This window comes from Pomacea canaliculata, linkage group LG1 (genome assembly GCF_003073045.1).
Source record: "Pomacea canaliculata isolate SZHN2017 linkage group LG1, ASM307304v1, whole genome shotgun sequence".
NCBI lineage: Eukaryota > Metazoa > Mollusca > Gastropoda > Architaenioglossa > Ampullariidae > Pomacea > Pomacea canaliculata.
This window is the reverse complement of record NC_037590.1, coordinates 36,962,741-36,977,217: the sequence shown is the minus strand read 5'-3', so window position 1 is coordinate 36,977,217 and position 14,477 is coordinate 36,962,741. Positions and strand designations below refer to the sequence as shown.

At 37.4% G+C, this 14,477-nt stretch overlaps 1 protein-coding gene across 2 annotated transcripts; it reads left to right on the top strand.

The window, feature by feature from the left end:
- Positions 1-1,074: 1,074 nt before the first annotated feature.
- LOC112571804 (telomere length regulation protein TEL2 homolog) lies at positions 1,075-13,311 on the top strand. 2 transcript variants are annotated; one of them, XR_003100889.1, is made up of 12 exons: positions 1,075-1,569; positions 1,914-2,135; positions 2,787-2,941; positions 3,325-3,472; positions 3,723-3,825; positions 4,177-4,245; positions 4,489-4,630; positions 4,820-4,956; positions 5,202-5,281; positions 5,893-5,996; positions 6,450-6,538; positions 7,000-7,050. XR_003100889.1 is itself a non-coding variant. In XM_025251111.1 (12 exons), exons 2-12 carry the CDS (start codon positions 6,475-6,477, stop codon positions 11,426-11,428), a joined length of 993 nt encoding a protein of 330 aa, XP_025106896.1. In that variant the 5' UTR covers positions 5,893-5,996; positions 6,450-6,474; the 3' UTR covers positions 11,429-13,311. The 2 variants fall into 2 exon arrangements, 1 of the variants encoding a protein (XP_025106896.1); XM_025251111.1 differs by lacking the exons at positions 1,075-1,569; positions 1,914-2,135; positions 2,787-2,941; ... (4 more) ...; positions 4,820-4,956; positions 5,202-5,281 and adding exons at positions 7,201-7,317; positions 7,651-7,722; positions 8,182-8,249; ... (4 more) ...; positions 11,035-11,117; positions 11,408-13,311 and having other exon boundaries at positions 7,000-7,091.
- The last annotated feature ends 1,166 nt before the right edge of the window (positions 13,312-14,477 follow it).

The window sequence follows — 14,477 nt, the reverse complement described above, 5'->3', positions numbered from 1 at the left end:
ATATGGCTTTAGCATAAGTTGGTTGTCGGTGTCAACAATGGGGGCTATGATGATGAGCTTTTCCACCCTTGTCATTTTTAAACAGATGCTGTGTCCAGAAAAAAACACCCAAATATGCTGGGAGTTAATGGGGTCTGAAGCTACATCTCTTGAAACTGTCTTGGTGCCCAGATTTTAGCAGTAGATAGAATCTAGCACTGGATAAAATCTTTTATCAGATAGATTCAATTACTTTTAGGTGTGTATTAGGTCACTTGGCATTTCTCTTAAAAGATGCAAGTTTCATTTTTTTTTAAACAAGTGTGTAGACAATCGATCAAAGTATAACTGCAGCTTGTAGAACTTATTCATTAGAGCTGATCTGCTTGATTCTCTTCCTGTGTCAGTTTTGTTGTACTTCTTAGAGCAGCCCCGCTTCATTATGGTGACAACTGGTTAAAATAGACTAGGGTCTGGGTGCAATATGTGCTTCGATTGATTTGACCACAGCCAATGGTTTCTCTGACTACATCCTGTGTAGATTTGACAGCGATGTCAGAAGTTGCTAGACAAATTAATCATTTCCTGAGTAAGGAACGAAAGAAGTAAGATTGACGTGCCCTTTTATCTATAAGTGTAAGCAAATAAAAGGTTGAACTTCCAGTTAGTATGGACTATACATAAGGTCCGAGGTCGAGAATGATGGTTTGATTTTCGCTGAAAGTTGTGTAGTTGTGTATGTTTTTTGGTTTTTTTTTTAAGTTACAAGTGTCACGCACGTCTAGGAGTACAAAGTTAGGTGCTTGAACAGAGGGGATTGTAACTAAACAACAAACTTTTATACTGTATACCTATACACGTCCGTGACCAGACTAACCAGATGGGAGTAGAGTGTGGAGCTGTCTCGTTCATGAACTGCATTTATTAACCAGGTTAAAATTAAAAGTACGGTGACATATGCTCCAAACAACCAATGGGATGCTTATTTTCCCTCTCTATATGCATGGCTTTCACACACGTCTGCGGATTTACAGCAACTGATAACGAAGTCAAGCCCATGAACTGATTTTGCTGCACTGACGGAAAATGTTGCAGGGGAGTCAACTGGTCTGTTACTATAGAGTGCTGTCCCCTAATAAGCGAAATTGAAACTTGCTACTGCGCGGTTTAGCTGTATGTTTTATAGTATTATTCAGTTAAATTTTTCATTCCATTAACCATTGTTACTTTGATGGAGGCTCAAGTTCGTGCTGTTGCTCGGGAGATCTTGAATGGAATTCAGTTGGCTGCTGATAGCGACTGCAAATCCCAGTGGCTGGATGCTGCTGTTTCTCTGATTGTGGACTCGAAGAACGAAAAAGGACTTCATCCTTTACTTTGTCATTATGATGACATTCCTATTGACCATTTAAAGACTATTTACAAAGAACATCATTATTCAAGACTGTGCCGGAAAATTCTAGACCTTTTAACCATTGAGTGGATACAGACTGCAGCAGGTGCTGTTAATCGACAGATTGAAACGATTTTTTTGAGGGGACCACCGACATACGCTTTGTTAGCCCTTGACCAAGCATTGTTGTCAAACAGGTAAAATAGAAGTCATCTAAAATGATGACTTTTATAAATGTGTCACAATATGCTCATGCTTACATTGTTTATTGAGAAAGATAAAGACAAAACTGCAAGTATTTATTGATGAGCTTTTTTCTCGGAGGACAGTCACTTCGACGTAAAACCACATTGGCCTTGGTCCAGAGTGAGATTGACCACAATCAAATGTTAATTGTTGATTTGTGTTCTCCTATATGTATGTAAAGCGCTTTGAATCTGGCTGATGCTGGAGAAAGGTGCTATATAGATTTTCTTATATTATTCCTATTTTTTAGGAGATTTCTCTTGGTTTTATTCCACTCATAAATGTAACTTTCCAGCCAGGGCTTCAGGTTACAGAAGGTCACTGTTTTACTAGAGCAGTTCATAAAAAATGACAGACTGAAGCAAGTTCTCTGGGACCAATGTCACATAACCAGTTCTTCAAGTGTACAGAGTCCAGCAGACTTTCATGCTGGAAAAGCAGGCTTGTGGGATGAGTTAATTCGCGCTGTATCATCACTGCCTGACAAAATAGCAAATAAACTTGGCAGAGAAACCAGGTAAATTTTTTAACCTATAATGTTTGTTGAGTCTCTAATGACATGTTTTAGTACACTGCCTATTATCTTCTCTGATAAATCAGGGTAAAAAGGGAGTTTTCTGGTCAATGATCTGCTCCTCCAAAGTCAAGCACACAAAGCAATGACATCTCCTTTTGCCTTGCTAAATGTTTTAAGTTATTTTTCTCAACATTATGGAATCGGAAAGAAGAGTTAATCAAGCATTTTGACCAACTTCAGATTATTAATAATTGAGCATAAGAAAAGGAATTTGTTTATTTGCCAAGTGATATTACATTAGAAATTTGACTTGATGATGGCTGCCACTTACTTGACAAATGCCAATCACACTCACATTGGTGACAGATTCCACTACTCGTGCTGCTATTTGTGCACCCAAAACATCATTTCTTAATCATACACATGCAGATACAATTCTATTTCTCTTGCTTTCACGCTTTCACTCTCTTTCCTTCACTCCCTTTCTTTCACATAATCTATACACTACAGAGTCTTATCAAATCATTTTAGATTTCAAATATAGAACATTAAAGAAAAAATTTTAAATTTCCATATCATGAAATCTTTCATAAAAAATTAGTTAAAGAAATATGCAAAATGAGAAATGGAAATGTCTTTCTTTGATTTCAGTGATATATTTTTGCCTCAAAATTATGTTCCTCTTCTTGGAAAATACATTTTGGAATGCCTGCAGAGGTGTCATGACTCCTTGATGAAAGCTCAGGATTGCAGTCTAGAATTCATCAGTCGCTTGCTTGGAAAACTCTGTCTGAAAGGCTTTGCAGGTTCTTTTATTTTTCTTTTTAGCAAGGGAATATTTGTTATACTTATAATTTTGTTTATAAAAGTTTGTGATCTTAAATTTTGGTATCAGATACTTTTGCGATGTTGAGAAAGCAAAACAGAAACTTTTAAATTGTGAGATAGTTTATCTTCTTTTATCAATGATTTTCCCAGTATATGCACTAATAAAATGTATGTTTTTCATGTATCGTCACACACTCTCTTTTAGTAATCGGAGGGAATGAAAAGAACAATACTAGTTATTCATAAATCTTATTCCCATACAGAGAATAGGAGGGAGTAAGATGAGTGAGAGAGTTACAAGTCCTAACTGACACATCTTTAATTTGCTGTATGTTGAGTCTGTTGATGTTGTTTCTTACAGATATTCTGTTTGACACACTTGTTCCTCCTCTGTGTGTTTTGGTCAACAAGGATTACGTATGGTGTCGTATTTGTGAGCGACTTATCACCAAGGTGCCACTGATGGCTATGGAGAATGTATTAGTGGCAATTCTCATGAAAATCCCTTGGTAAGTTATTCGTTCTGTTGTTAAGATTTTAAAAAAGTTTTGTTTAAAGTTAAAGTTGGTTAGAACTGCAAGATAACAGTTGACGAGGTAACTATTCTTAAGATTAACATTACCATGGAACTGTATCTGTGGCTATTAAACACCACAGCTAAAAGTTCCTTTCCATTTGAACCAAAAAACATCAGCACAGAATGGTCAAAAACATGTCATAAAAGATAAAATAACAGTTATTAGGATTTTTTTCCCCCAGGTATGGCCATGTTTCAAAGTTTCTCGGAGATTGTGTTGTAGAAAACCAAAGAGCTTGTGATTTACTATGCACAATACTCCCATTTCATCGTTTCTTTTCTCAGGTAAGTAGAGTATTCGTGTGCATTTGAGTACTTGCATGCATGTGTGTGTGTGTTTGTGTCAGTGACTTACTGAACCACAATATGTGATGTGTATCAGATGTGGTCCAGAGTTTCTTGTTTATCTGCCAAAGGAATGTTTGTCAACTATACATGATTGAGTGTGCATAATAGAGTATACAACTAAAGAAAAAACATTTCTGGTATACAGAATATAGTATATAGAGATATTGTCAGTCTGGGTGATTTAGTCAGAATTTCTTAAACCCTAAAAGAGGACTTCTAAACATTTGTTAAGTTTGTCGGAGGGATATGTTTATACTACACATAATTTTTATGATCTCTTTATTTTAGGTGCTACTGGTACAAAATCTTATAGGCTACCTGGCATCATCTCAGACAAGGCGGCATCTTTATGCTAAGGTAAATTTATTTTTCTATGACTTCACAGGTTTCAGGCCTTCTTCAGAAGTTTATTATATGGCATAATTTTACACGCAGATAGACCAAAACACAACATTGTTTAGATACCATGCAACCCTGGTTTTTTATTCCTGGAGAAGGAGTAGTCATCATTTGATATTAATGTATTTTTTAAATATTTTAAAATTGTTTACTGATGGTAAGGGGGAAAAAAATGAACAATATTGCTTTATCATTGTATAGGTGTTGTGTGATTTGCTGAAAGTGTGGGGCAATGCCAGTACTCTTCGACATGTGTCTGAAGAACAGCATTTATTCATGTGTCGTGTGCTCATGGTCAGCATAAGCCATTTACAGCAGGCTGATCAAAAACAAAGAAAACATGGTGAGTAAAAATACTGAATTATCATTAGCACCTTAACCTCAGAAATAGTTGGTTATGTATTCTGATAATGTAAATGCTGCATTTGCTGTGAAGAAAAGATTACTATATGATTATGCAATTCCAATCACCAACTGACAATATTAGCTTAGAAACAGTAAAAAAAAAAAAATCTATGTGGTTTTTGTGCAGAACTGGTTGAACTGCTGTTACCTGGAGTTCAGGCACACTTAAATTCCACTAATGTCAACATTCGTACACGAGGCATGCTGGTGGCACAGGCATTGACACGGACAATTGATCCTGAAGGGCAGCAGATAGAGTTTGAGGTTATGATCTTATTTAAAACTTAACCCAATCAAAATATGAATGCTATACATCTATCAAGGCTGCATCTACTTCTCATTGCTCATTTTGTACAGTCCAAGCATCTTATTTTACATGTTGAATACTTTTTCCTAAGTGGCTGGCAGAAGGATGAATAGAAAGGAAAACTATTTGCATGATTCCGCTTAGTTCTGGAATGAAAGAGAAGACAGAATGAAGTTGTTTATAACTGTTACATATTTTCTAGATCATCAGAAACAGAGAAGTTGAAGAGCTAGAGAAACTTCTAGTTCTCCCAACAGATCCAGGTTTAACGGAGATTGAACAGTGAGTCTTGTGTGTAAAGTGGCATGTAGCTAAGATTATTCAAAGATATTTATTCCCTATATTAGAACAAGTGACCATTGTTTGTAAGAAACAAACCCTCAGGGACACATACAGAAGGAGTTTAAATCTGTTGTCAGAGCGCTGATCTATTTATATCATTAAGGTTACATCCAGTAGAAGGAAATGTTGAGGAAAAGGACTGGATGATTAAGTTTTTATAGGGCTGAATGCTTACATTCATGCATGGTTTGTTGGATTTGACTTCTTTCCTTTTACAGTTAGGAATGTTGATGTTTGAAAGCTTTAATCTTAATAACATACATGCAGTTTTGTCAAATTTTGAGAATTAATAAACTAAACCTAATCACTTTGTCACTCAAAAAAAAAAAAAAAAAAAAGAAGAAAATCTGCTCACATGCGGATGCTTGCACATGATGATGATGATAGGTGCATGTGTGCATGATAGTATTGAAAAATAAAAATATTTAGTATTAGTGAGATACTAATAGCAGTTTAATATTAGTATATATTAAATATAAATAATCCAGATTCAGGATGAAGACCATGGATTTAGCGGCATCTGATAGGATTTTTTTTCAACATCATGACAGGCAAACAGACAAACATAAACTGTTGGAATTTCAAGACCATCTCACTGAGGATAACAAGATGGATGCACTAAAACAATCCCCACAGGATGAAGCAACCTAGACAGGTATATGAAATATTCTTTCATAATTGTCAAGGAGGTAACACAGGCTTTAGAACCAAACACATTTAAAAGTTAAAGTGTGTTTAAAATGCATCAGTTTTTTCAAAATTACATCCGAGTGCAAAGCAGCGCAGAGTGTCACGAAAAGAGAGAGACCATTCATCCAACCTGTTTTTGTGTTTTGTAAGCTCATTCCCTTGTTTGTTGTAATTGCATATCATTAGCTTAATTTTGCATAGGGATTGCTTTTGTATGTCAGGTATGTATGACTGACACATTCAGAATGATGTGATGGCCAAGTTAGGCTCAAAGGGTTGTCTTGTTCCAGCATAGTTAATGGACTATTGTTTGTATAACTTCACCAATATATCTGTTGGCTTGGATGCAAGAAGTTATCTCAGTTCTGGAGCTGGCTCGCTGTTGTTTACTTCCTCTCAACTGCTTCTTTCTGTTCAGCGATGATGATTTAGTTGCATATGACATGTCACATGACAAACCAGTGACAAAGGTCAAGACTCCAGTCTACATCCGTGACTGTATGGAAGGTAAAGGCATTTGTAGTAGCTGCTTGCGTCACCATTATCATAAGTAGCAGCAGCATTATCATTGCCTGTGCTGTTTTTGGGGGAATATCTCTTGCATTGTCCCTTCACAATTCAGTCTTGTGCTGTCTATTATTAAGATATGTGTACTCAGGGGTGGGTGAGTGTGTATGTGTGTGTGTTTTGGTAAGAGAATATTTTATTTTAAACCCTCCCCTATTGCATTCCATTTTCATGGCCTGATAATGTGAAGCACAGCAAGCCTGACCACATGCTGGGATTCTGCTTTATACAACCCTCCTTATAATTATTCTGTAAAGGATAAAATCAGCATGCAATTATAATATATTAGATGCAAAGTTTTTAAACATGTAACAATATTTCAAACTTCAAGTGTGGCCAAGAATTTATGGAGTGACATTTTCTTTTGATAGTGAAGTGAACATATATCTGTGCTTTTTCAGGCTTACTAAAAGTAAAAGATCCAGACACAATAGAAGCAAGTCTAGTTGCTGCTGAGAAGCTCATTCGCAAGGGGCCTGATGGCTTAGCTGAGGTATTTTTCATAGCATATTTTATAGTCCTTAACTATCTGTTTTGGTCAGTAATTTGTTCCTTCAAAGCAAGCTGATGTAAAAAAATTGACTTCTTATTTTTTTAAATAGATTGCAGAGGAGTTTACGAAGATACTACTGCATTCAACAGAGAGTTATGGGATACCAGAATTTGTGTTGCACAGATTCAAAGCAATGGTAGCTCTTGCTGTCCATTGTCCATCACAGGTAACAATCATTAAACAATGATGTAGCACTGGTTAGAAGGCACATAATAACATTTTATTTTAATTGTGTATGGGTAAATCTCTGCATCTGCATAAATGTATTAACTGGAATTATATGTGTGTGGAAATGGCATTTAGGGGAGATGACTGAATTCATTCTTTTCCTTTCTGCAAAATTTACTTTTGTCTGAAATCAACATTAAGATCATTACTGACAAGATTGGTTAGCTGGCCAAATCCACTTTATTTTTAAGATAGAAATGTGTCAGAAATGAATATAATAAACTTGTACAAAACTTGAGATCCACAAGATCTTTCGTCTGTTCACTTTCAGGTGGCACGATATCTGTCAGCTCAGTTTTACGAAAGAAACTACAATATTCGACAGAGGCTGGATATGCTAGAGGTTATGTTCCTAATACTCTGCTTGCATTGATAATGTGATGGGCAAGAAATTCTTATTTTATATTTATCTGTGTTGATAATTTGATTGTATTGATCAAATCTTTTCTTTTTGTATATCAAAATTGTTGGTATTAATGAAATGTGTTTACTCTCCCAGCTCATGGAAAAAAAAATGTATAAAAAGAATCCACTCAGAGATACAAAAGATTTTGTTTGATTTTATGCTTTAGTTTACATTTGTTTTACATTTTTAAAGTTGCCAGTGCAGTACACATAAGGGCAACAGCTGTAAGGCAGACTTCTTGTTATATGTGTGCAGATATTATCAAGCAAATATGTATCACAGTTATATGTGCCTTTAAAGTACCTGCTCAAGACTATCATTGTATCTACTAGGGGATGTGGATATTTTGAAAAAGGAAGTGGAGGAAATTGTTAAGTAATACAAATATTTGAACAGGTTTTAGCCACTGCAGCTCAAGAACTTTCACAGCCAGAGGCATCAACTTCAAAGGCTACAAGCAGATGGTCAGTTTTAGTATCTCCTCATTGCCTGTAATGCAAGTCAGGGGTGCTTATATCGTGTCAGTATGAATAAAATGCAGAGGAAGGACAGCTGGTGTGCAAGAGTGTGAGTTGTTGCTGTAGAACATCTAGCAGTAGCCATGTTAACATTAGATGTTGTCTCACATGTACAGTGCTGTGTGTTAGTGTCATTTATGAAACATCCTTAGACTGTCTAGTAGGGGGCCCTGAAAATAAACAGATGACTGGGGAAGATCTGTGTAGCTTTCATTCCTTTCTTTCACAATGTTCTGACTTAAGATGCTGCTTTTTAAGCCTTGCTCAGAAATTTCTGGTGGGTCAGGTATATGAATGAGATCAAGAAAATACAGCCATTTGAAGGTGGAGTGTGTGCAGCATCTAATGTTTGTCAGTTTTCAAGGGTGAAAAACATTTCTTTTTAGAATAGATCTGAAAAAGGATGGTTTCTGACAGAAAATGTGTTCATTTGCATCTAGAATTTGATGACATTAGGCAGACTAGTTAATGTTGACACAGATGGACATATTTGTAATTTCATCTGCTTGTAACTTTACCCACTTTAGACTTGCTTCATTACAACTCAATAGTTCAGTGTGTATAACTCATTAGTTCAGTGTATATAACTCCTTAGTTCAACATATATTACTTCACAAATGCACCAAAGGCAACTGAAGCCCTCAGTTTTCTTGAAAGCCTATACCCAAGGACATAACTAAAAGCAGAAATTGTAACATAGTGACATATAAAGTGAAGTTTAAAAAAATCTGCTTTGAAAATTATATGTTGAGAATGTAAATTCCATGCGGCCCTACTAAACCATTCTTTGCTCCAGTTTTTGTGATGGACTTAAAATTTTATTGTTGCATTTTAAGGTCACCAGTGCGGCACACACAAGCAGAGAGTACTACAAACCCTGAAACTTGGCAACAGATTGTACAACAACGAATCAACAGTAAGACTCGACGATTCATTAAAGGACCCAGCAAGCCAGAGCCCACACCTGTACCAAATCGGTTTGGGCATGTTGCTGGGGAGTTCTTCTTTCCTCTAATGAGGTTCTATGACAAGTCAGTGAGCAAAATACAATAAAGCGTTTTGTAGATTTAGTCTGTATTTACACTAGTCATGTTCAGCTTGTACTATCCATTTGTATGTCATATAACTGAGATACCTGTTCCCTTTTAAAAAGTGACTTATATTAGAGACTACACTGTCTGTAAAATTGACTGTGGTAACTTAACCTCCCCTTTATAAGAATATCAGGTTTTTATCCCTGTTACCTTCTTTTCACCTATCACTTTTTTGCAGAAGTGAGTCTGTCTTTGATTTGATGGGAAGTGATAGTCTGGTGCTACATCGCCTTGTCTACACCCTTGCCATTATTCTATATGCTGCTATAAACACAACTGTAAATATTCTTCAGCTGTTTGTTGCTCCCAAACCTACCTAAATATTAAGTGTTACTTTTAAATGAAGATTTTATTACAGCTTCCTTAAATGTCTTTCTTTCCTTTCTTCCTTCCTAATAATTCTTTATTGTTGCTTTGATGGCCATGGATTTTGAAATAAAATAATAAGCAACCTGTAAAGGGAATTAATTATGTATGATTTAGTTTTACTTCCAGTTAGGAGTTGTCTCTCATTGATTTTTTGACGGCAAGCACCTTAGCTTCCATTTCACATAGCTTGCTTCTTCCATTTTTTTTTTTAAAATACAGGCCGCATCACAGATGGGAAAATCACTACTTGAGTTTACATGGGGTTTAAGGATACACAGTGATGTGTAAGTAACATGAAAGTTTTTGTTTGATCAAACCATATAAACTGGTTTGTTTTTGTTTTTTCTTTCTCTAGGAGATAGTTACAGTGTGTTGCAATATGAGCTGAGTTTCTTCCCAGTTATAGTAGTAAGTTGCTGTGCAGGGGATACAATGATCTTATCAGTTACCTGTTTTTACATCTGGCTCCACATACACAGGTGTATGCTTGAGACACAGATTTAGATATATGCGAGTGCATGTGAGGAGTATAAAAGTGTAGTAAGAGATAGTGCATATGTGCGTGTGCTCGTTCATGTACGTGAATAAGAGATCGTTTTGACTTGCCATTGCCAGCCTTACATTTATTTTGGTCCTGACTAGGAGTGTGCGTCAGGCTGTGTTGGTAGCTACCTCTATGGTACTACTTGTGGTCCCTGGTCATTTTCTGCTCACTGACCTTCAAATGGACATAATGGAGACCAAGGAGTGGCTGCAGAGTGAGTCCTAGATATTTAAAAATTACATTGTTTAAGTACTTTGGTTTATTTTTGTCAGAACATCTGCCCTCTGTACCAGCTGTTACCAGTAGCAGTGCCATTGTTAGAGATGCTACTTCTAACCTGAAGAGAAAAATCATGGAAGAAATTTTGCATATATATTTACATTGCATGTATGTGGATGTGCAGCTGCTCTTGTGTGTGCATTTAATGTACTAGTTTATTCCTGCATATATTTATACCAGTTTATTCCAGCATGTAATATACAAGTTTGTTTCTGCAAACAAATGTAAACTTGGAGAAACAAACACATGTCATACTGCTATCTGTCACTTTGTAAAATAATTCATCTTTTCCTTTTTAGATTCAACCAACTGTAGTGTATGTAACTAAAGATTTTGCTTTTGCGTGTTTTTGGATAGAGGGGGTTTAGTGGTGCATGTGTGCATGCCTGAATGCATGATACAGATATATACATATATTGATATGTGTGTCTCCTACATGTTCTAGTGGTGCTGGAAAAAGACGTGAACACAGAGTGCAGGAAACTGGCCATGCAGGCACTCACTCTGTTGGACAACACTGTTGCAATGGTGAGTATTTCTATTCTCTACAGCATTCTTCTCAGGCTGAAAAAAAGAAAAAAATATATATATCTAACAGCAGTTGTGAAAGAATGGGGCATATTTAACACCTGCTTGTTTACGTGGCTTTTTATCACCTCTTTGAATACCTGCTGATCCTACCTTCTGGTGGTGTTTCCATCACCCAGTAGTGCCTAAGATAATGATACGTGAATACGACATACTGTCAGCCTGTCACACTGCTCAGTCATTAAGCTTCATGTTACCTTGTGTTTAAAGCAATTTATGTCTGTCTACAGGAGCTGAAAAATACATCCTGAGAAGAGGATTTCATGTTATAACTACTAGGATCAGTAAAATGTTGTTTTAAATCTGTATGTCTTCATATGAATGTGCAATTTCTTTCAACTGCAGCTTGTAAATAATAATATAATATGTTTATGCAAAGTGTAAGAATGTGTGTGTGTATATGAGAAAGAGAGAGAGAAGAATAAAGAAGAAGGGAATCCTTTAGTAATACTTGGATTGTTTTAAATCCTTTTTTGACTGAAACATTTGTGTCAAACCTTTTAATAGATGATGTGCAAACAAATATGCGTGTGGGTGGGTATCTTAACATTAATCTTTCCTATGATGTGAACAATTTCAATACCTTTATTGCTTAAATATAGGGTGCTAAAACGTACAAATGCAAAATATAAGCATTTGTGTGTGCTGGGTGGGTGGAAATCGCTGAATCAGTCATTCCTGTGAGTGCCTGAAAGATTTTAGTCACCAACGGTTTTTAATATACTATGTACAAATGAATGTGTATACAGAATGCGATCGTGTGGGTTGATGAGTGGGTGTAGAAAAAAATCCCCTCAAGTTGCCAAGAATGTTTTTGTTGCACCAGAATCCATCCCTTTCTATGATCATATCAGGACTTTATTGGCTGCTTCTTCTGTCACCGCATCCCCACTTACATTTACCGCTTGAGTGTGTTCGTACCCATCACACTTGCACTGCTGCATATTCAGGTGCTTAGCACCTCCGCACTCACCAAAATGGCCTTTCGCTCAGCAGTTATAGCCAAACCGCCTGCTCCAGGAGTGGGAAATAAATATTAACGGCGCACGTAAGGCCTTTCAAATCTTGCGTGAGATGGAAGGAGAAAGCGGCGCTAGTAAGGCTGGTGTGGGAGCTATATCCCTTTATAATGTAAAGAATGGAGGGGGAAGTATAGTTATGGGGAGAAGGGAGTCCTGGAAAGGTTTTTTTTTTTTTATTTATCTTCAACAACACCACCCCCTCGTTCCTTTCGTCTTCCCTGCGTGATGGGGCCGGGTGGGGCGGGGCGGGACATAGGACTGGCGCACATAATTAGTTCGTAAAGATTAGGCTGGGAAACTTCAGAGTGGGAAGGATTACGCCGAAGGAATGGCTATTGAGAGCTGGGTCGCCGGGCCGCTGACACGCCTGACCGTCACCAGCTGCCCAGCGGGAGATCCCTCCTTTCGCAGTCGTGTATTCCGCTCTTATTCCTCACCGAATTTAACCGCCTAGTTTATTGGCCTCATTGGATGAGAATAGAAAGATTGTGTGTGAGAGATTTTTGCGTGCGTGTGCACTGTAATTTTTTTTTTATATTTTTTTTACTAATCGTTCGCGGTTGAAAGTGTGCTACTTTGACATCGGTTAATTGCACGCTTTGGGGATAACATTTTAGTGGTGGTGACGGTGGAGAACTGGGAGCTGATGGGAAGAACAAACAAATGGATAGCAAGCTTGAAACATGGGAGCAAACCCACATCTAGCGCCTCGATCGGACATGCGGGTTGCGTTTGCTTGAACGGGTGGTTGCGATGCTTGAACGGGTGGCTGCGATCGGCCACCATGACAGAGACGGAGTCTGCCAGTCGCCAATTAACCAGCAAAACCTTTTGAACACCTGTCATTGAAACGGCATTTTACTCTGAACACGCAAGACGACCTGGAGGCAGGAAATGAAACACCGCAGTTAAAATGAATATGGGTCGGTACATGTCTTCCAGATGATTAAATTCATTTGAGGGAGGAGGAAATCGAGGGCTTTGACTGAATTAAAATTGCGTTTCAAAGATGTTTCTTTGTCTAGTTCACCTGTGTTCTATTGGCGGTCGTGCTTCAGGACTGCGTACATTAATTGATTCTATTTTTTTTTAAAAACACCTTCTATAGCATTTTGTGTAGTCATTCATTGTATCGTAGACATTTACTAGACAGTATTTTGTCGTAATGATAATGATGCTAATCTGTTGCTGCATTTGAAACTAATTTTTTATTGAATAAAACTGAAGATTTTTAGTATCCTTGTGTCAAGTCACGAGTGTACACTAAGAATACATGTCCATTTGAACTAGTTTCCTCCGAGTAATCAACATCACAATTTTTTTTTTAAAGAAGAAAACTGATGCAGACCTTGATATATTCTGTCGGGTTTACTTGAGATGCAAACCTATTGGACTCAGGGAAGGAAAGCAAAGACATCGTTGGAATATCAGGACGATAATGACAGAGAAAAGGAGGCGCTGTTGTATTTCACTCGGCCATTCGACGGATCGCATCATCAGTTTACCAAAAGCCAGCTGCTTTCAAATTGTTGTTGCCTGGCTCCCTGCCTGCATCCATAATCGTCAGAACTTTACGATGTCTGCCAGCCATAAGTCTTCCGCTGGTCGCGAAACCTCAGCTGTCGTGACAGTATTGGGTTACAGCGCGCCACCCCCTGAAATATTATCCTCCACAGTTCATTTTCTTGTAGGGATATATTTTGACATTGTTTTATCGACCTCAGAGTAGGTCAAGATACATAGAAATTGCTGAAAGGTGGCCTTTACTTTATGACGAACGTTGATAGTAGGTCATAGGTTTTCAAGGGTGTTGGAAGGTAAAGGAAGACATCGCGTTCTATTTTGGACATCATGGCAACAGTCTCCACCCGTGGTATGATTAAATTTAATACTCTTCACAGTCTACCGAAGGTCCATGTAACTCTGTGACAGTTTGGATTATATTTTTTAGTACCCAAACTATTGTAGCTAGATTATAAAGGCGACATTAGTATAGGACTTTTTATCAGCTTCATCGTCATCGCCAACATCCTCAGCGGTATTATCATCTTTGACTCGTTAAAAAAAAGAATAGTAATAAATGAATGCCACACAAAAAGAGAATGTAGTAAGCCGATATGGGAGTTGCCTCCACCCCAAGGTCCCGGATCGGAGCTTCAGCCTTCACGCCCTCCCGTCAGTAAGGGCGAGAAACAAAGGTCCGTCCATTTGCTTTGGAAAGTTTCAAGTTGTGGAGCAGACACTAGACAAGGCTTGGAACTTAATCTCGAAGACTACG